Source organism: Labrus bergylta, chromosome 3, assembly GCF_963930695.1.
Source record: "Labrus bergylta chromosome 3, fLabBer1.1, whole genome shotgun sequence".
NCBI lineage: Eukaryota > Metazoa > Chordata > Actinopteri > Labriformes > Labridae > Labrus > Labrus bergylta.
Window position 1 is genome coordinate 26,577,665 of NC_089197.1, and position 21,427 is coordinate 26,599,091.

General features: G+C 39.5%; 1 protein-coding gene and 1 long non-coding RNA gene across 2 annotated transcripts; one reads left to right on the forward strand and one right to left on the reverse strand.

The window, feature by feature from the left end:
* Positions 1 to 3,863: 3,863 nt before the first annotated feature.
* On the reverse strand, positions 3,864 to 8,633 carry LOC136178596 (uncharacterized). Its single transcript, XR_010665977.1, has 2 exons — positions 8,133 to 8,633; positions 3,864 to 4,616 (listed from the first exon to the last, which is right to left on the reverse strand). It is a non-coding gene; the product is annotated as an uncharacterized lncRNA (long non-coding RNA).
* dbndd1 (dysbindin domain containing 1) lies at positions 4,602 to 21,150 on the forward strand. Its single transcript, XM_020635195.3, has 4 exons — positions 4,602 to 4,893; positions 8,641 to 8,787; positions 12,941 to 13,078; positions 19,776 to 21,150. The coding sequence occupies exons 1-4, from the start codon at positions 4,863 to 4,865 to the stop codon at positions 19,928 to 19,930; spliced, it is 471 nt and encodes a 156-aa protein (XP_020490851.1). The 5' UTR covers positions 4,602 to 4,862; the 3' UTR covers positions 19,931 to 21,150.
* The last annotated feature ends 277 nt before the right edge of the window (positions 21,151 to 21,427 follow it).

The window sequence follows — 21,427 nt, forward strand, 5'->3', positions numbered from 1 at the left end:
ACTCACACATTTATAGGTTTCAGAAGACCCTGTGTTAAATCAGTCACGTCGCTAACTAAGTCTTTTTTAAACTTCATGAATCCATCCTCCTCCATATGTTTTATTTACTTATTTATTTTATTATCTTTCGACAACATATGGGCCAATTTTAAGAGCCTACATAGGCCTACATTAAAAGAAAGAAAATTAACAGAATTAAAAGCAGCATATGATATAAAATTGAGGCTTCCTGACGGTATTAAGAAAATCAAGAGTTATATAAGTAAGCCTTGCGTTTTAATTACCTGCCACTGAAAAGGAAATCCATGCAAGTTGTTTATAAAAAATGTTTATAGTGGTGATAGTTTATAGCCTGTTAGGTGAACATTACCGACTGGTTGTGGGTAGATGTTAGTAGATGTAGCCTAATAGGGTCAAATATGCTCCTAGCAATTGTCTATTTTGTGTTTTTCTGAGAGGACTGTGTTACTTTATGAAGAACTTGTGTTATAGTTTGCAGCCCCTCCTTTGGTTATTTCTATAAGCTATATTTGTTTTGCCCCTTTTGTAAGATTCCCTGTGAGAGAGGTGGGTGTCCATTATTTAAAAAAAATCTAAATCCATTCTTTAATTTATTTGATTTTATTTATTCTGTGCATATTTTTATTCCCCACAATGTTATGTCTTTTGCTAGCTATTGGTGTTTTGATTAGATCTAACGCGCTGTACTTCTCTATAGGATCTTGGAGTGGACTGGGAAGTTACATGGAGGGTTTTACATTCTATGTTTTTTTATGTGCTTTTCCTGGCCGGATAATAAAACGTGGACATTGAAAAGAATCCTGGTGTCACATCATCATTCAGTACTATCACAACACAACACAGAAGCCTGCCAGTTACATAGAGCAGAAATCAATTTAGGATAATAGTTTGGAGCTGATGTAACATTGATGTAGGTTTTATTGCTGGACAAACTGATATAATACCTTGCCTATGTGAAGCATTCATATCGTCAGTATATATGCAGGTGTTTGTGTCAACTTAAGGCAGGCCAAAATAGTTACTGATGTCACTAATGTAAGACAATTATCCTTTCTTAATATGTCGAGTTATTTCTATCTCCACCTGAGTTTTTCAGGCATCACACAGTGAAGTATTAACATAATGATGTGTCTAATCTGGTCACTGCATTCTGCGGCCACACTGTATTTTACCTCCCTGAAATGAACACATCAAACCTCTGCACGGGAGCCTCTTGTTGCTCAAGTCGTCTTTCCCGAAACCTTCTGGACAGTGTTCCTTGCAGAGAAATTCTAGCGGCTGGTTGTGTACGTGGGCGTCTTGAAGTAGTTGCAGATGGGCTGAAATATTCCTGTGACGACAGTATGACAGTCTACCCCCAGATATTGGGAAACTGAGGAAAGTTTCTAATGCCAGTGAGTATTCTTCTATACAAGGAGCGATGAGAAGTAAAGACAGGAGGAGAAAAAAATGACTTCAAAACTAAAGAAGCAGAGCGGGATTTTCTTGCACAATGTCACTGACTATCAAGGTGCATGAAGAGTGAAAGGCTTGAAGAGGTCAAAAAGCTCCAGCAACACTTGTAGTAAGAAGATCAACTTTATTAACAAAGGCCGACGACTTTCAGCTTGTGGCCTTAATCAGGGTCAGGAACTGATACAAGGACCTTTGTATCAATAATAACACTTTAATACATAAATGTCACATCTGTATTCATTTTAATGAAATAATTGTATTAGAATATTTATGTATTGGGATCATACTTTCAATGGTCACTATTTTGGTTTAGCATATCAGCGTGCTACCATTTGAGGAAAAAAAGCAATTAACAGAAACTACAGCTGACACTGATGGTAATTTAATTTTAGTTACAGTTTAAGTACTGAACTGCTTAAAATTTTGGGCTACCTGCTGCTGTCGAAATGCTAAGGGACTATCAGAAGTTATTCTAATTCCTCTTGAGTTGGACATGAAATGTTTGAGCCCGATTTCAGGGTTCAGGTTTGATTCTCTGGCCCCCACGGATGTTTGAACCCTACTATATGGCAATCAGTTCCACAATTGTCGAGATGTGCCACTAAAAAGAGAGATGTTGGTCAGTGTGGAAAAGTTCATGCCACGTCCATACAAGAGAGCATAAACAAAAAGCTGGTGGCCAAGCCAACTGCTCAGTAAACAAGCGTAAACAAGTTGAACCGCTGAGATTTCACAAGTGTATGATCGTCTCAGATTCTCACAGTTTGTAATGCGATCACACAGATGTTACCACATCTCTTATTTTACGCCATAATCCTTAGCGTGGTCCGCAGTCCCAGCTTGATCTCTTGGGCAAAAGAACACAGAAACAGTTGCCGTGTTTTTTGAGGTGGGTCTTGCATAATTATTTTGGACAACAACAAATCGTGTTTTTGTTATTGATGGGAAGGCTTATGGAGCGATCCTTTTCCACCGATAAAACTGATAGTGTCAGGGTACGTGTTGAAAAACAAAAAGGAGGACCCAAGTGCAGAAAGAAATCGATCTATTTTAAACAAAAAAAGGCAAAAGGCAAAACAAGGCTTACTTCTTTAAGTTCCCAAGCAAGGTTAATCAAAATTCAACTAAAAATCCACAAGGACAGAACCAAGAGTCATGACGAAACACAAGGAAATACTGACACTGGAAACATCTGACAAAGACCAACAAGTAACACACCACATCCAACAACTAACATACGACAATGAACTGACAACAAGTGGGAAGGAACACTGAAATAGACAGGGGTAATCAGACACAGGTGAAGACAATGAGGCCAATCAAACTTGAGGGAAACACACAGAGGCAGGAATAAAACACAAGACAAGAAACACTGAGGACAAGAACTACAATCTAAAATACAAAACACTAAAGACACAGAGAACTCAAGAATTAAACAATCCACACTAGAAAAGAGAGAAACACTACTACAAATTACAAAATAAAAAAGGAAACACAAGGGAAACTAGCAACACTAGGGAAGAATAAGAAAAACTAAAACAAGGAAATCTACAGTCTGAAAAAAAACAAAAAACCAGACCAAATCATGACAGATAGTAGAAAAATAAATTAGGCTACACTTGACATGGCATTTTGTCCATTGTGACCTCTTTCCTGCGTTATTATAAATTGTTATTTGAATGTAACTTTCCTGTTTTGTTCTTTCACATTTCAATGTAATTGATGATAAACTATGAAGCTGCCTTATCTGATTATCTGCTATTACAGAGTATGTTGGCTCTTTGGTTACATGTGTTCTAAGAGACTTCAAGTCAGAGCAGTAAACAGATGTGAGCCCAGTCTGTTCATAGTGGTTTAACTGCTGGGGTTTCAATCTTTTTTTTTTTTTAAAGCATGAAACCATCATAATATTATTACCTGAAGGTGTTATAGCCTACCACTAGAGGGCGAGCTTTACCAAGAGATTTCTCTCAGCAGAAAGGTGCACCATGCCCAGATTTTTCTATTGAAACCAAATATCTGTAAATGATATTCTTCTCTCTCTCTTCCTTTAGGATTTATTGTATCGATATTACAGAAATTGTATTGAGATTGCAACACACACAAACATACTTATGCCCACATACAAATTAAATGTACATATTGAGGAAAGAACAAAAATAAGCAATATGGATAAAATGGAAATGTTTTGCCAATACAACCATAGTAAGCCCATTGGTATGCCCCTGCCCTATATAAATATTGATATTGTTTATTATATTACACATGTTTTTTTTAGGTTACTGACGGTAGAGCTGGGATGATCCATTGATGGACGAAAATGCTAACCAAATGTTTTCAAATTCGATAAAAATGTTTTGGTAATTTTGCCAAAAAAGTGCCAAATGTTTGCTGATTCTAGCTTTTTAATATTTGCTCATTTCACTTATGAAGAGTGGTGAATGTTGGTTTGACACAAAAAAGCATTTTAAGACAGATTTGTTGGCTGTGGAAAATTGTAATGAGCATTTCTCACATCTTTAGTCATTTCTCATTAATTTTAGTCAAAACATTTCATCAGTTTATCGTTCAAATATTTGGTAGATCAACCATTTACAAAAATCATTATTGACCTCACTTCAGTACTTTCACTGTCACAGACTAGTGATTTCTTGATGGACTTATTATCTAAAAATTCTTAATCTGATTAGTCCTTAAACTGTTTAATGGTGCAACATTTATATTCAATCATCTGTCTTTCAGTCATCCAGGCAAAATGCTGAACTGGTTGTATTCGACATGAACTGTCCCATCATCAGCTTTAACAATTTGCCACCTGGTTTATCCATACATTGTTATACCGACAAACTCATTCACACACTGATTTACCCCCCCTCCACTGCAACCTCGCTGTCACCCCACTCTCTCTCTGTCAGTCTGGGCACTTCGCCAGAGCCCCTCTCCACCCCCTCTTTTTTTATCCTGAAACTCTATCTGTGTTTTCTGAACATACCAAGCCAAGCCTCACAATGCTGCATTTACTAAACCAAGTGGCTCAGCCGTGATGTCGCTGTTCCCAGACCTCCCTCTCTGTGGCAGACTCTCTCTGTGAGGCAGTGCGGAGCTCACACGGCTTCACATGGAAGAGCAGGGCGGTCGAACTGCAAGAGAGGAGAAACCAACATCATCTGTTTGGAAAATCTAGATCATCAGAGGACAATAAAAAAGAGGAGGAGCAGTGTGTTTGGAGAGCTGAGGTATCACTGTGTCTACCCATCCTACCCTGCTCTCACATGCACACCCACAGACACACACTCCCCTTGTCTCTCCCTTCCTCCCTCCCCGTTCGTCTCCTCCACTCTCCGATGCTGGCGTGGTGAACAGCAGGACACTCTCGGCTGAGCTGCATGGAGGCTCAGGGAGGGGCAGGGAGCCCAGGTAAGAGCCATTTTTCTATTCTTTTTCTCCGCGTTGCAGCTTTTGTTTCACTACACAGGCATGGTGGATGCCAAGTGTCTTTGTCCTCTGAGTAGCCTGCCAGCTGTAAGTAAATGGCATTCCTAAAACAGCTTGTTTAAGCTGCTTCTAACTTACATGTTGGAACTGAAAAATATGGGTCAGAGAAGCCACTCTTTAATCATAACACTTGTTTTTTTGTGTCTAGTCAAGATAAAAGATTGCAGTGCACCATTACTCTATTTTGGCTCATCACCTTGAGTCCAGTTGTGAAGGGTTTGTTTCTACAATCAAGTCTGATGTTTAATCTATTGCACCAGCAGTACAGGTCTTTTTATATCCTACACTGTAGGTCAACCACACAAAAGCCGGGCACATAATGAAGTTGCAGCACAATAGTGGACACACATGGTCCTTTGTGTAAAGTCCATCCAGAGAAGCCTGGTAGCACTAAAGCCTTAGTGCCACTATTGGACTGTAACAGCTTCAAAACCTTCATTCAGAACGGATGATTTAACTGTTTATCTAGAGGGTAGGAGTGTTGTGAGGGATACAGGTCTTAATAGTGTGTGAAACAGATTATGACATTAGATTTGATAAATAAAAAAGATATGCATGGTATGACGTTCAAAGTGAAACAAAGGAGCAGAGGGTTGGTCAGCTGTGCATTCATCCTCTGCTTTTTATACTCAGTTGTATCTTGAGCTCAAAAACAGTCTCTACTGTCACTGCAGCACCGTGCACAAGTATTTGCCTCCCTTCTACTTTCTGGATTTGTCATGTTGAATACTAAAAATGTCCCTTATAGTGATTATATTATTAATAGACAAGGACAATATAGCCTATCGTTTTGTTGTGTGGCGGGGGTGGGGGATTTTAGAATAGCTCTTCAAAATTAGCACAGAAATAACTGTTTAGCCCCAATCTAAGATCAGGTGCAAAATTCTGCCCCTCGTTAACTCGTGCATCCAACTGATTTCTGCGATTCTGGACTTCTCTTCTGTGTCTCAAAGAGAGAAAAAAGAAAAAAACACAACTTAAATTCCAAGGTTGTAGCACTATCAGTTATGGAAAAAGTTAAAGGCGATTGAATACTTATGCCTGTCACTGCATATTGCAGTACATTGTCACAGTTATATTTTAGATGCTTTTTCTCCTCTATGTTGACAAACAGTATCTGAATGCTGAACATTAATTCTGACAGCAAGAAATACCTGACCAATGCACAAGACAGATGATATGATATGCTCATGATAATAAAATGGAATTTAGCTAACCGTGTTATTATGATGCATCACAAGACAGGGTTTTGAAGTGTGACTCGTAGGAATAAGGATTTGTAATGTGGCAAAGCGGCTGCTATGAACCAACAACATCCTTCAATAAATGCCTTTTTAGATAAAACACACCCAGCTCTGCTTGATAAATAGAATTTATCTTGTTAGTAAATGTTCAAATATCATTGAAAAGTGTTGACAATTAACTCAGTGGAGAAGTTGACATCTTCTGAACCCATCCCTTGTGCTCAATAAGTGTGTACCTCTAAGTGTGAGACACTGCATATTAAATAGTAAATATTTTCCAAGCATTACTATAAATAGATTGTAATCAGCAGGTACAAAAACTGACCTAGCTAACAGGGTGTTGGTAGAGGATTTGAATTCCTTCTGCCTGCACCATGAAAGATCAATTTATTGAACAGAGACAGTGAGTTTGAGTCAAGTTTTGGCAAATGTGCAATACATGGCTCTCATCCTCCCTCTCTCTCTCTCCATCTGTCTTCACAGACAGGCATGGCTCACAGCTTGAGAGAGTTAGGGTCAGACATAGCCTGAACAGACCATATCTCTTATAGCGGACTGTCTTTTACCAGCATTACATTCCTTATTCTGTTTTATTCTTCTGGCTCAGCAGGTGGTGGCTAGAGCAGCCCATGGATGCACAAATCCCCACAGTAACATGAGGAAAGAACACTGAAGTTTGAAGTTTTGTTATGGATGGTTTCTATTGGTTTTCCACAACAGAGGTCATTTCTTCATGTGATTCTACATCTTCCTGAGCTCATTCAAACCATCACAACAGTGTTTTCCCCTGATGAATGCACTGCTCCAGGGGTCTGCTGCTCTTGGGATGACATAGCCCAGATTATTTAATGGATTAGTTAAGAGTTTGGCGGGATGTGTGGATGAAAAAGGTCAGAAACTGTAATGAGTTCAACAGTCAATGTTTGCTGAAGTAGGTGAAGGAAATGGAAACCAAAGCCAGTCCAAGTATTGAACAAACATTTCATTATAACAGCAGAGGTAATGCTATACTCCCTTCAATTTGTGTGGCTCTTTGCTGGGAGTAAAAAAAAAAAAGAAAAGATCAATACCCAACAATAAACAGTGGGTCTCTGCAGGTTGAATTCAGAGTCTGTCATTTTCTGCCTTGTCCTTGGCTGTAGCAAATGAGAAATTCTACTATAGAAAAACATACTTCAAGTAGAAATAGCTCCACCAGCCATCTGCTGCCAGCTCTGCATGTTATCACTCAAAAGAAACATGGCATCATTTTGGTAGATTTTTATTTCAGACACATGGGAGAGTTGTCTATTACAGTATTCCTTAAAATGCTACTTGTTTTGAAAAAATCAGCACCCTTCACATTGGCAATTGAGGTAATTTATGTTGCAGTTTAATACTTTTTTTTGGCTGTTAAATATGGGCATCCATGTTCTTACCTCATTGAGCTGAATCACACACCCTGCTGTGTTTTCAGCTGTTTCAAACAGAAGGACAGAGTTTGTGCAGACTCCTGCATTTCAAGGGAGGCTATTTTAAGTAGCCTACCCTCTATTTTCAGACTTTGTTAACACCCGATGTGGACTTCGTTTTTCTATTTTTGAATAAATGTTTGAGATGTTTGTCACCCGGTTTGATTGAAGAGCACATCATCAGCCAGTAGACGGGCTGGATTGTTTATAACAGGTATTATTGATTTTTGACCCAAACACAATAGCAAAAGCTAAACTACAGTAAAATGAGTCTCAAATATTCCAGTTGCACCAAATACATGAGAGTAGACCATATACTATAAATAGGCCTATACATATTTATATGAAGTATGCATCAACCATGAACAACAATCAAAATCATAGTCTAAAGTTGTCTAAAGTCAGATTCATCTTGCGTTGCTATGGAAACAATAAACTCTGACTCCGCCCACAGTGGCTAACTTACAGTATTGTTGCGACTGTTTCAAACAATCCTCTTCTTCATCCTCCTCCTCGTCGTCGTCCAAATTATCACGATATCCCCTTTCCCGACCGCAATAGGTGAAGTTGTCGGTCCTTGCAATAGTTGCCCCTGGCATCAATCACGTGTCCTCTTTTTAAATCAAACAAATGTTAATCTGTCCATTATCAGCTAATTCACTTTAACACAAAACGTATTATACTTCACAGACCGCTGTAGTAACAGGTTAAGTGAAAAATGTTTGCCCGACTTCACCTTCTAATTTAGATGAAGCAGTGATATGAGCCAACCAATCAAACAGCACAGGCAGCACAGGTAATCGGTCATGTGACTCAAGTTACTGAAACGTCATCGCGTGAAGGAACGCAAGACGTCAGACGCTGATAGCTAACTCGCGTCCCTTGTATGAAGTCAAAATATATACGATCACTATCTACCTTTGTATTCCTACCTCGCATGGTCTCACTGTTCCCGTGTCTCTGTGTCTTTATAGAGCCCAATAAGGACATCCAGAAGCTGCTGAAGCCCTCCAGTTCAGGTGACCTGTCCAAGGAGCTCTTCCAGCACTCAGCAGGTGGGGAGGAGGAGGGCAGCCTGTCAGGGCACACCGCAAGCCTGCTGCACATCACAGAAAAGAGACGTGAGTACCAGGGGCAGGGGTGAAGAGAGGGCCATATTAAGCCTGCAAAACAGACCGTAATGAATATTAATTGGTCAGAGGTGTTGAAGGGGCAAATTATGGATGATAAATGTCTGGATCATCGCCACAAGACAAAGATATGGCAAAGGTTAAAGAAGTACTATAGACTGTAAATAATAGAGAAGGACACAGGATGATAAACTTCTATTGAACAGTTTCTCATCAGTGACAGTCACTAGTTGTTTAATCTACAGTGAAATAGTAACTCATTATGAATATCCCAATGTCTGTCAGTGGAGAACTAATGCGTTAACTGCTTATGCCTGCTCACTTAGTTTGATCTTTTCTGATTTTGAATCCCACTGAGTGATCACTGCCTCTTTGAGGTGTTCTCGTCCCACACTCTCAGAGACCAGTACAGCTAATCCTCGGTTGAAAGGACTCATTGTGCATCCGTCCCGTACAGAGGCTTCTCTGTACGTGCTAGACTCAAGGCCAAGGGCACAAAACCACCGAGACGGATACTGGGGCTGCAAGGGTGACAAGGCAGCCTCTATCTGCTTCACTAACTAAACACTTTTTCAGAGAGACAGCTCAACCAGACACTAATGTCTGCGTCTCTGTGATTGAATGTGACCTATTAATAAAACTGGCCACCTGGCAAGGTAGCTAATAGTATGTCAAGCAAAAGATGAGAAATAAATATCACTGCTGCTCTAAATATTCGCAAAGTGATAGTCAAATCTTATCCTGAGAAGTCAAATTCAAATGTGCAGTATCTGTGCTTTCACTTTTTAAAAGATTGTCCATAGCGGAGCCTCATTGCAGCTTCAATCTGGATGGCACAGTTTTATCTTCTGAACCAGGGCACCACAAATACCCCTGATTCCCCTATTTGTTACGCCTGGTGCAATCTGCCTAAAATCTTCATTAACATCTTCATAAGATCCTGGATAAAAAAACAAGTTCTCATTTGGTAGCTAAATAAATTCCCTTATAAGAAAAACAACAGCACATAGGACAGGTGCACCTGTACAAACCCAAATAAAACTGCCTGCAGTGCGGAGAACTTGTCTATTGTTACTTTTTGTTTGGGGAGCTGTGAACGAATTTGAGATTAAAAATGTATGGCTACTGCTGTGAAGCCTCAGAGTAAAAAAAGAGGGTTTATCTGTATTGATCTTTAATAGCAGAATCCAGCTGTTAAAGGGAAGAAGTTTATTTTACAGCTTAAAATAAAACCCATCTTACATCTCTTCTCCTGAAAGCTTTACAGGCCCCATATCGAACATTTTTGGCTAAATTGCCTTCATCAGGAGGTGTTGAATAAATCATGATGTACTGGAGAGGGGTTTTGCGACATGCTCACTGTATGTGTGTGACTTCTCAAAGTAAGAAAATACAACTCAGTTTACCTAAGAGCTATGGATGAGAATAATGCTACCAGATTTACTCAGGGAAACTTTGAAATGATGTTTGACTGTTTACTGAGCCACTGTCAGAAAATACACTTCCTACATATTTTATTTGTTTGAGAAAATGATTATTATCAGGCTGGACTGTTGACCTAAGAAAAGTGGGACTGGACCGATCCACGTACCAGGCACTTACCCTCTGTTCTCTTATCATTTTCACAAATTTGAACCCCTCCCTCTTTCCAATCCTCCCTTTTCTTTGTTCTTCCTGCTCAGTACCTCTACATTTCTACTCGCTAGATAGAGTGGGGAGAAAGAAACGGGAAATAAAATGAAAGGGGGATGCTTTTTTATAGAACATCCAATTGACAGCAAGCAGATATCTTTCTTTGATATTTAAGGTTCAAAGAAACATCATATTGCTTTTCAAAGAATTAAAGGACCTTCATTTCACACATATTAACTACAAAGGCTGGATTATCAAGTGTGACATAATTGACATGTTGTGGTTGAATAAAGATATGTATCGCAGGGTTACAAATGGATCTGAACACAGTGCACACATTTGGTTTTGCAGGCCATGAAGGATGTGTTTGCTGAAAGAATAAAAGGTGCTCCATTACATCATCCATCTGCTTCAGACGCAGACTCCTCTTTTTTTGTCTCGGCGTGAATTCTTCATTGTCAGTCATCCCCACTGGCGTCCGCCGAGCTCCCCTGATTGGCTTGTAAGAAGGCAGTTGTTTCAGTGTGTCTGCCTGAGAGAGAAAACGTACTGATCAATTATTCAAGGAGAAAGGGTGTGGGAGAGGGAAAAAAAAGAGATGGGATAGAGGCAGTTAAAAAAAACATGTGCAGTTGAACGGGGAGAACGTTGTAACCAACTGAAAATAATGGCAGCAAATAATGCAGTGTTTTGCTTTGCAATAAGGCCTTCCTACCTCTTCGTGATCCTCTTTCTCGTCCCTAAATCTTCCATCACCTTGCGTCTGCTTTTGCCTCTTCTCTCTATATCTTCTTATCCACAGTTCCAACCTCCCTGTTTCACTGCCTCCTCTTCACTGTTCCTGAAAAGGGGTGGAGACCCCCTGATGGCTTTAAGCAGACAGCTTTTAGCCTGTAAGAAAAGTCAAATATATTCACAAAATGTGAAGAGGAAAGCTGAGGTGATAAAAAGGTGAAATTAGTCAAATGTTTTTTATTCTCTTTGTCACCCAGCAATTGCACAGTATATAGCCATTATTGTTTCTTCATCCGACGGTAGACAAAATGACGTTTGAAGATAAAAGGAGCTCTGACTGTATACCACAGACTCAGTCTATTGGGGCTCTTTCATTACATGTGGTGCAGTGGTTTATGATGCAATAATTGAAGTGGTTAAGTTGAACAATTCTATTAACTGGAATGTGGCCCTCAGAGTCTTGAAATAAATAATAGATCTGTTATATTGTACTGAAGAAGTCAAGCCTCAGGCAGCTCGTTTCACAGAATGATAAGGAAGTTGGATATTTGTAATGTTTCTGGATGGTGCATCTAGTTAAGCCTCCAGTGTGGTCAAGAACATATTTCATTCATTGAATTTCTTATTGGTAATCTTTTCATCACTTAACATTTGACTTTGAAGGGGTTACCATCCAGGCTTCTACCTTAGAGCAAGACACCTTAATGGTAATAGCCCCATCCTCTGGAAACCCAGTGGTTTTCTGAAGCTTGGGCTGCATTTCTGATGTGATTTAAAATCAGACAAACAGTGAAAAATGTTTTCATTGATATTTAAAACTTGAACATGCGTAGAGTAAACAAAGCCGGCCTGGAGCAAAGCATTCTAAAGCAAAGCACTTTCTCAAACAACACGGGTTAATAACAGTGTTCAACCTGTCACACAACCTTTTGTTTTCTCCCACAATCAACCAGTGAAGTGTTCCATTCAGACTTGACATTGCATGGCAGTCAAGCATGCATCCTCTGCTTCATATAGGAACACATTCACACCCCCATCTGCCTCAGTGCAATCCCCAAACATCCTTAATACTATAATGGTCAGTAATCGCAGATTCGTTCAGCCATGTTACACAGAATTGGTTCCTAATTTGGGTGATGCTGAGACAAGCAGCTGTTGTTGTACCCTTGCTAGGCTTTGCATGTATACCTAGAGGTTGAATACATACATAATATTAAAAATGTCCGCTTTGAGCCAGCCTAATTGGAATGCTGAGCCCGGCACGTTGATGCCCACCACATGTGAATATGACCCTGCTGTATGTAGCAGGCAGGAGCTTGTGCAGAAATGAACAGGTGCAACACTCCCAGGAGAAAGATGAAGATCACAATGATTTAAAAAACTATTTTCAGCTCTGGCTTCCATTTGTTTAGTTACTGCCTGTGCTAAAACACAAGTGTCGTGGTGAAACGGAGACACTCACTGACTACAGTGCAGAGCTCAGAAATATGTCACACCTCACACGTATGTGATGTGTCGATATCCAGTAAATATGTTCTTTGTTGAAATCAATTTTACAGTAACACCCAAAGTACCAGTTATTGACCTGCTTATAAGAAAGGTTTCGATTCTAGAGCAGCTGAGGAGGAGGTTTGTGTTTAGAATAAATGCAGTTCTACTTCTCCAACTTCTCTTTTAAGGAGCCACTTTTCTTCTGCATTGTCAGCAAAAACCAGTGGATCATTTTTTAAATCTCTCAACCTCTCTGTTCTTCTCGCTCTCTCTGTTGGCCTTCTAGAACCGCTGAGCAGCGTGTCTTCTCTGGAGGTGCATTTTGACCTCCTGGATCTGACAGAGCTGACTGACATGTCAGACCAGGAACTGGCTGAAGTTTTTGCCGACTCTGATGAGGAGAACCACAACGAGTCCCCAGCAGGTAAAAAAATGGAAATGAATTATGTCCTCAATCGATGAAAGAAAAACTGGAATAAAAGGTAGTTTTTCACTGTTTTAAGACCAATGCATTACATCCAAGCTATAGGTCAGAAAATGGTAAACTATGCGTGCATGCACACACTCTCTATGAAATAAACCGTGACAGCCACACCTGCTGCCTCATAGTCCATGCACATACTTAAATTCATGCAAGTCTTAAAACAAATCATTTAAACGTCTTCTGCATATTTTACTTGCACCCCTAAGCTTCATTTTAAAAAAAAAGGCTTGGTTGGGTCAGAGTGTTACTCATATCCTTTCATTGCTGAGGGAAGCATTTGCTAAATTAAATTTGTCCCTGTAGTCTTTTTTTTTTTATATCTTGACTTTGTGTTAGAGAGACAGGGAGAGAAAGAAAAGGGAATGAGCTTTTTATATCTTAATAGCCCAGCAGGGTCCTTAAAAGGGCTGCTGAGCTGTAACGATTCCTTCAGGGACTCATAAAAAACATATTTCAAAGTGTCATGGATAAACTGCTCCTTGAATATAAAAAGGTTACACTTTTTTTTTTCAACCGGCTCACTTCGTTTGATTCTTATGAGAAACTATTTCATTCAGATCCTATGGGATGATAACATTTAGAGACACAACTTTCTAAGCATATCATTCTAAAACACTGTTAGGTCAAGGTGTAACAGACCAGTGGCATTCGAGTCAAATTGATTAAATGTGGTATGTGGACTTCATGCACTTACACGATCAAGATTTAAGATTACAGTTATTGGCACTTGCTGACACTCTCAGCATACATGCGTATAGAAGAATAGAAGCGGGTCAACCTACATGTGTGTCACACAGCAGCAGGTGCGAGATAAAGGTTAGCATGTCTTTCCGCCAGTTTCCCAAAGGAAGCATAAAATCTTTGTCATGTTTTATTCATGACCTGGGAGCCTCATCGTGCATGCGGACAGTGAACTCTCTTCTCCTCAAACACTCTTGGCTCTCAGCATGCACAGAGGGTTTTTACGATTTAAAGGTCCACTGAAAACATCTTGTACATCCTGTGCGTGGACTCTGCCTGTCAGAAGTTAATATCATGATTTCTTAATAAAAATGTCCGACTTCTTAAAGTCATATTTGAAATAAAAAGGGCTGTATCATGCTGTGTTGGTCTGAGAATAATTCTAGGCTACTCACATTTATTCATCACTCTGTTGACAGGTCAAAATGTTCATAATGGTCAGAGGGTGAATGATCAAACCACTAACAGTGGCTGGAGGCTGATCACATGTTTGCAGATATCATTGCTAAGGATTGATGACTCCACTGTTTGAATCCTGTTAAACTGGTCGTAATCATCACTCAGTAATATTTAAAAAACTTAATCAGGTTTTTGTATCTACATGAAACTACAATGTTCCTTTTTCAGTTTTGTTTTCTTCTTATTTCTTAAATCTTTAACATCCCTCCTTCTTTTCCTTCACTTGTCTGTTTATTACTAATGTTCAGTATCATGGCACAGCTTGTCAGTGTGAGTTATGTTCCCTGTGGACCATCTGTGTGCAAGCTACTGTCAGCAGCTCCACAGCCAGCCATGTATAGGAGGATGTTTATTTGTCTCTTCCATCTCCTGATGGAAATATCTGTCCGTTAAGCTGCTTAATTTCACAAACTCTCCACCATTCTCATGAGCTGATTACTGTCTTGTCTGCCTATTGTTGGTACAGTATACAGTGGGTTTGTAGTAGATATTAGAAGATATTGTCAGCTGTTATGGGGCAACTACCATCATCATCTTCATCATGGAGCAGAGTTTGCTCCAACTCTCGAATGAAGCAGAGCAGCAGCCCAGCAGATAAGGGTCTTCAGTAGAATTGCTCATCACTACCAGTGTCACATTTTATTTCGATACATTTGAATTAGGAACATTATAGCTTAACAGGCTAGAAAACAATACCACTGAGATGGTAGTTTAGGGGACAGAGTTGAAAAAAAAGAAATCACATCATTCATAACTAATCAATTGTGATGATAACCACTTTGATTGAATTGAAAAGACACACTCAGTCATTTCATGCAAGTCCTTTCATTTGATAAATTGTTAAATCTTACATTCTGCTCTATGTGACCCACTTCAGTTTGAAGTTCAAGTGTAACACTTTCTCCTATACATAATATATCATAAAGAAAAGAAGGATATATAAACTGATATAGCAATAAAATAATAAATATAAGAAAGACTTACAAGATAGATGTAGATAAAGAGTATTGTACAGTCACAGGAGTAACTGTTGCAGGCTGCATGCATGGTCAGTGCATGTGAACACAAATGATACCAATATATGATTCTACCTTTTTAAATTCATGTTCAAACAGTCAGACAGGCTCTTTGCCTGTCAACAGTCAGACAGGCTCTTTGCCTTTACCTTTTCTCAGCTGTTCTCCCTAACACCACCACTCCAAAGTGTCTCAGTATTTTGTCAGTGACAGGACACAGCTGCTTGTAGCCAGTTGCAGAAGAAACAACAGCCAAGATACTTTATATCCAAGGTCTCACATTCACTGAGGCACAGCTGTATACCGCCGTTATGACGTTGTTTATCTTTATCCAACGATGATTGAAGGTTTGCACACTCAGAATGACATATTCAGATTCTGATGTAACTCTGGCAGTGAACACCACATGTCAGTGACTTTTGTATTTTTACCTGCATAAGTTATGGATAAAAATGGATCAGCCATCAGGGAACAGAGCAAACTTTCTTCCTTGTCAAAAGTCTTCAACCTTCCAAAATGAGATGTATGACTTTGAGCAGCTCCTTTCTTCAAATGGCTTTCAGAATATCTCTCACCTCTCTGCTGTTTTTGTCTCTCACTCACTGCAGACACAATCCTCCTTCCCTGTCATGCTCTGTCTCTCAGCTTGCCTTTTTGCTTCATTCCCAATATCTGTCTCTATCCATGCTGGCTACAGATCGGGCTTATACAGAGGACAGATAACAATCCCAAGAGGATGCAGCATGTGAAATTGATGCTCAGGATTTTGTCTGCAAGAAGATTCTCTGAAAAAGCCACATGTTGTGCAGCTTATAGGGTTATACAAGATGTATAGTAAATTACATGATCAAGGAAGGCATGAAAAAAGATTGTTTCCACATAATGTCTCCCTGTAGTGTTGGGAATATAGTGAAATAATAGTTTAATATGTAACTCCTTGTATTGTTATTATAAGTGGAATAGTGGCATTGTGAATATAGTGAAGAAATTTGAAGATGCATGGAGATGCATTTTGATATATAGTGCTAGTGAAAAACACAGTTTGGGTCACGGCTGGCTGAGGGGTAGAAAAGTGATGTTATAGGATAAGTATTATTATGATTATTTTTGCCAATTTGAAAAGTAATCTGATTCATGATGAAATAAATGCATGATCCTATCAACCTGGGAGATTTGTTATGAGTTGCACTACAACACATAAGTAAGTGAATAACTCAGAGTAGTTGGTGTTATCACACACATTGAGATTCTGACATGTGTAAGGAAACGCTAAAAGGGTGGGGTGTTATCATAGTCTGTGCATTAGGTTTTGGTGCTTTTGATACTTAAAGTCGTTGAGTGTCTATAAAATAATCTCTGGTTATGTCCTGCGGGAGATATTCTGTAATAAGATGCTAATGCTCATTTGTTTTACACAATGAAATAGCTCTTGTCCTGTCATATCATTTCATCATTTTAAAATGTCAGCATTCGTATATTAAAGTAAATGTCCTTAAACATGCAACAGTGTTTTAATCAATTAAAACTGCAGACCTATTTCACACACAAACAACAATATTTACACGACTAGGGAACTGGCTTAGACTGGAGATGTTTGTGACAATAAGGATATCTGGTGTTGTTTTGGCAGACAATGAAAAGCTGTGTGAGTGAAAATGATTATTTATACAGCAACTTTTTGGAAAATCTCTGTGAGCTGTAAGGACCAGCTATTCTGTTTCATGGGAAAAACCCTCTTCATGTTTCAGTTCTCTATTATTATTGATAAGTCTTTATCAACCACGCCAGAGTATATTAGCTAAATATTGCAAACAGGACTATGACAAATGTAGTGTAATTAATAATTAATTTGTCATAAGTTAGTTCTGGGTGGGGGACAAAGAGAGGGACTGTAATTTAATTAACTAGTGACAAAGTAGTATTGAGCTGTACTGCATGAGGCTAAAACTGTACAAGAAACTGTTGACTGTGTGTTGAGCAGGTAGGAGAAGGGTTGATTGCAGAGAGGAGAGAAGAGGAGGGGAGGGGAGGAGAGGAGAGGAGAGGAGAGGCGGGGCGGGGAGGGGAGAGGAGAGGAGAGGAGAGGAGAGGAGAGGAGAGGAGAGGAGAGGAGAGGAGAGGAGAGGAGGGGAGGGGAGGGGAGGGGAGGGGAGGGGAGAGGAGAGGAGAGGAGAGGAGAGGAGAGGAGAGGAGAGGAGAGGAGAGGAGAGGATGGGTTAGAGGGTTCATGCTTAATGTAGGTTCCTGAATAATTCACTCTCCCTGCTGGAAACAAGGCCGGCCCTTCAAAGCCATTTAGACAGCTATCATAACCTGGGAGCTACACTAGCATATTATTTATAGAGTTGTGTGTTGTTGTTTTTTTTACTCTGCTGTCTTTCTTCCCCGTTCTCCCTTCACCCATTCCCATGTCCCTGTCCTTTACTTTAGGCCATCTGGCTCCAGATTCACATGCCTTTATGTTCAGTTCATCTAAAATTACTAAAACTATTGAGTTGTACTTCATAACTAGAACCCATAGAGCGTAGAACATGCAGTAATTAGTGTTTTGTCAAGCTTTTCTTTGTAGACAAGCTTCACATCCACAGAACAAAATGCTGACTCTGTCCAGTAGATTTGCTCGTTAGTCACACTTAGACGAGCTTGATCAACCGTTAAGATACCAAGGATCAGTTTCTGTAATGTTTAAGTAATATTAGTTTTGTTTAAGAGAAGGGTTTTTGTAAAAGGTTCCCCAAAAATTCTGTAGTAGAGCAAACCATGGTAGAAATTGAAATTATTCTATGATAATGTTTGACTGCATTATTTAGCATTAAGTCCCATGACAAGGGTTTTTATCTCTGACAGTTTGTTTGGTTTGTGCAGTAGAGGACAGAAACATCTCCCTGAAAAAAACAACTCTTATACACAGACAAGGAAAAATGGACCACACCCTAATAAATGATGTCACAGCACTTCCCATCTGCTGTCAAGTATACATACAACACCTGCAGTGATGTCACTGCTTTAGACAGAGGCAGAAAATACCCTGTAGGATATCCCAACCACCTTTTAAAGACTGATTCCATCTCATGTGTTGCCTTTGGGATCGCTCCAGACATTCACAACATTACACATAATAGTAGGTGAAAAATTCTTGCTCTACTTCTCAATCACTGATTGGGCTGAGCTAGGATTAGAACAGAAAACAAGTAGTGTTGCCCTGAAAGGATTGAAATTAAGGGCCTTGTGCAGCACATATATAAGTGTGTGCCCTGCACACATAAAAACAAATCTGTGTTTCTACTACATTTGTTTTCCCTGTGCCTTCACAGGTTTTCTGTACAAGTATTTGCTGTTTCAGTAAAATGAAGTTACAGCAATATGCTGACTGAAGAATGTAATGGCTGCCAGCCAGCAGCACCGAGGTAATACAGCGTAGTATCCTATAGATCAGGGTACTCTCTGTATGTGACAACAATAGAGAGGAGCAAAAAGAAAAGAAATATATGTATAGTGTGTGTGTGTGTGTGTGTGTGTGTGTGTGTGTGTACGTGGACAATAGTTTTTTTTAATTCCTGTCCATCCGTTATTTTCACTGGATATCAATAAAAAAAAACAGGTCTAGCAGGACCTGAGTTTGATCAAACAAATAAAAAACAACATGCATCACACACACGCTCACATCATACTGTATGTACATGCACAGACACTTCATATAAGCATAAACACCACTAGCAGTTGTCAGCAGGTGTTCATGGTGCTTGCTGTAGCTGACTCCTTCATGCTGCTCAGGAGGATGTTGTCCTCCTCATTAAATTCAAGCAGCGATGCCATCAATCTTCTGAGATCAATACATGTGTTCCACCTTCCCATTTTCTCATTCTTTTTTCTCATTCTTTTTTCTCATTCTTTGCCTCTCAGAGTTTAATGTGTGTGAGTTTGTAGACATGCCTTTAGGGAGATATGTTGGCCAGATACTGAGTATGACCTTAAAAATGGTTTGTAAAGCAGAACAGAGCAAGTAGTCTGCTCTCTGTCAGTCATTCCATTTTGCATGTGTCCTAAAGCTGTGTTCAACATCACCATCTAGTGGTGTGATGAAGAACTGGAAGAAAAGAAAATCATGCTTATTTAAATATTTGGGTAAAGAAAATGATCTGTTTTCCATTGACTAAATGCTTTCATTGGCAGCTGAAGAAGCCTTCAGTCACTGTATCTTCCAAAGTGTCTTTCACATTTTAAGAGCAGAGCTCTGGAGATTATTATAAAAATGCTTTCAGAAGTTACAGAGCGATGTATAACATATTCTGTAAACATAAGGAAAACTGTACTTTGAAGTTAAACCTGGTTAAACACAACAGGTGTGCAATGTTTTTGTGTTCTCTTGAATCTGTCTTTATATCTGCTAACTAGCCATTGTGTTTTATGTCGGCTCTTAGGTTCCCACCAGCCCATGCTGCCCAGAGGTGGTTACATGCGCTCCCCCTCGTGGACACGCTGCAGCAAAGTTGAGCATCCAAGAGAGAGGAAACACCACAGTGACTCGGACACCGCGGAGCCCTTAATGAAACTGGAAAGGCCGAAGCAGCCATGATAACTGAAGAGAAGAGAAAACATCAGAGAGAGGGAGAAAACCTAGAGCAGTACAGGAACAGCCCGAGTGGGAATGCAAAGTGGGTCGAGAGGCCCCCCATCTTCCACTGTGCACTCACATAATGTTTCATGGTGCTCAAGTTCAGATTGAACACTGGACAAAGAACTCTGTGCTCTAACTTAAGATTTTGAGATGTGCAATACACACACTCTCCTCTTTTAGATAAACAAACACACACAATCATTGTGTTTTTCATGCAAGGGGCTCTTAATGCACTCTGAGCTGCCAGATGATTTTAAGCTTTGTTTTTGAGTGACAGACAGGGTATGAGGATGGCCGCCATTCTGAAACCTATCAGGGTGGAAAACAGTCAGAGTGGTTCCAAAATTGTTTGTTTGTTGAAGTTCAGAAACTGGGATTCACACTGAATGACCAGCTAATGAGAATAATAAATCAATCGAGCTTTTCAAAGTGAAACACTAAGCTGAGGGCTGCTGCTAAATATGTTGGTTCAAATATGTTACAGGGTGTTTTTTCTTGCTTTTCCTGCAGTGAAGGTAACTCGATCAGTGGAAGTGGATGTCACTGAGGCCAAGCTGTTTGTAATCATCACACCTTCTCCATCTCAATGACAAATGTGTGCTGTTCCCTGAATGAATATTTTGCACTTCTCTCACTGAACTTGGTTTACAGTGCCCTCAAGAATTATTGGCATTTGGTGCAGAAGACACACAAGATAAACAGACCAAGTGTCAAGCTATATGCAACACGCTTTTCCTTACTTTAATACTTTTTTTTCATTAGGGGTAAATGTTTTTTGGATCATTTATAAATGACAGCTGCATTTGTTGCTGTGGCTAAGGTAATAAGTTCCCTTCAAAGTTGTAATTCATACGCCGATGACAGAGAGGCATGAGCTTAATTGAGGATATTTGAAGATAGAAATAAAGAGAAGCTGCACCGGTTGTGAGTTTTGCATTAATGCCAAAAATACAACAAAGTGCCAACAGTTTTTGTAATCACGTTTTAAAGATGCATTTTACATTTGATGCAATATTTCATATCTCTCTAGGCAAAGGTTATAGCTGGTCCCTTGATTTATTTATCTCATGTTCAGCTTTTCTTTACCAGGAGTGCCAATAATTCTGAATGCTGTGATACAATGGATCAAAAGTGACACTGGGATGATAGAAGAATGAATAAAACATCCTGAAAATGTGTCTGTTGTTGTGTTTTTTGTTTTCTGTACTTTACAAAACTTCAGCTTCAGTAAGCAATGCATGGAAACAAATCTTTTCAGTAGCATAGGAAATGCACTACTGGTGTCTTCCTTGTATAAACAGGGAAGCATGAAACAGCACCAAACACACAGATGCTCAGGATGGCATATCAACTGTTTACAATGCATGAACATATGATGCTGGAATAATGAACTTCTCTTAATCCGGTTGGTTAAAATTAGTTTTTTTCTGGAAGAGATAACAGGGATGACTAGAT

Coding starts and splice junctions, on each gene's coding strand:
- dbndd1 (XM_020635195.3), top strand. CDS start 4,863: ATGGAGGCTCAGGGAGGGGCAGGGAGCCCAG. Junction 8,788..12,940: donor GCACATCACAGAAAAGAGAC/GTGAGTACCAGG, acceptor TTGGCCTTCTAG/AACCGCTGAGCAGCGTGTCT. Junction 13,079..19,775: donor CCACAACGAGTCCCCAGCAG/GTAAAAAAATGG, acceptor GTCGGCTCTTAG/GTTCCCACCAGCCCATGCTG.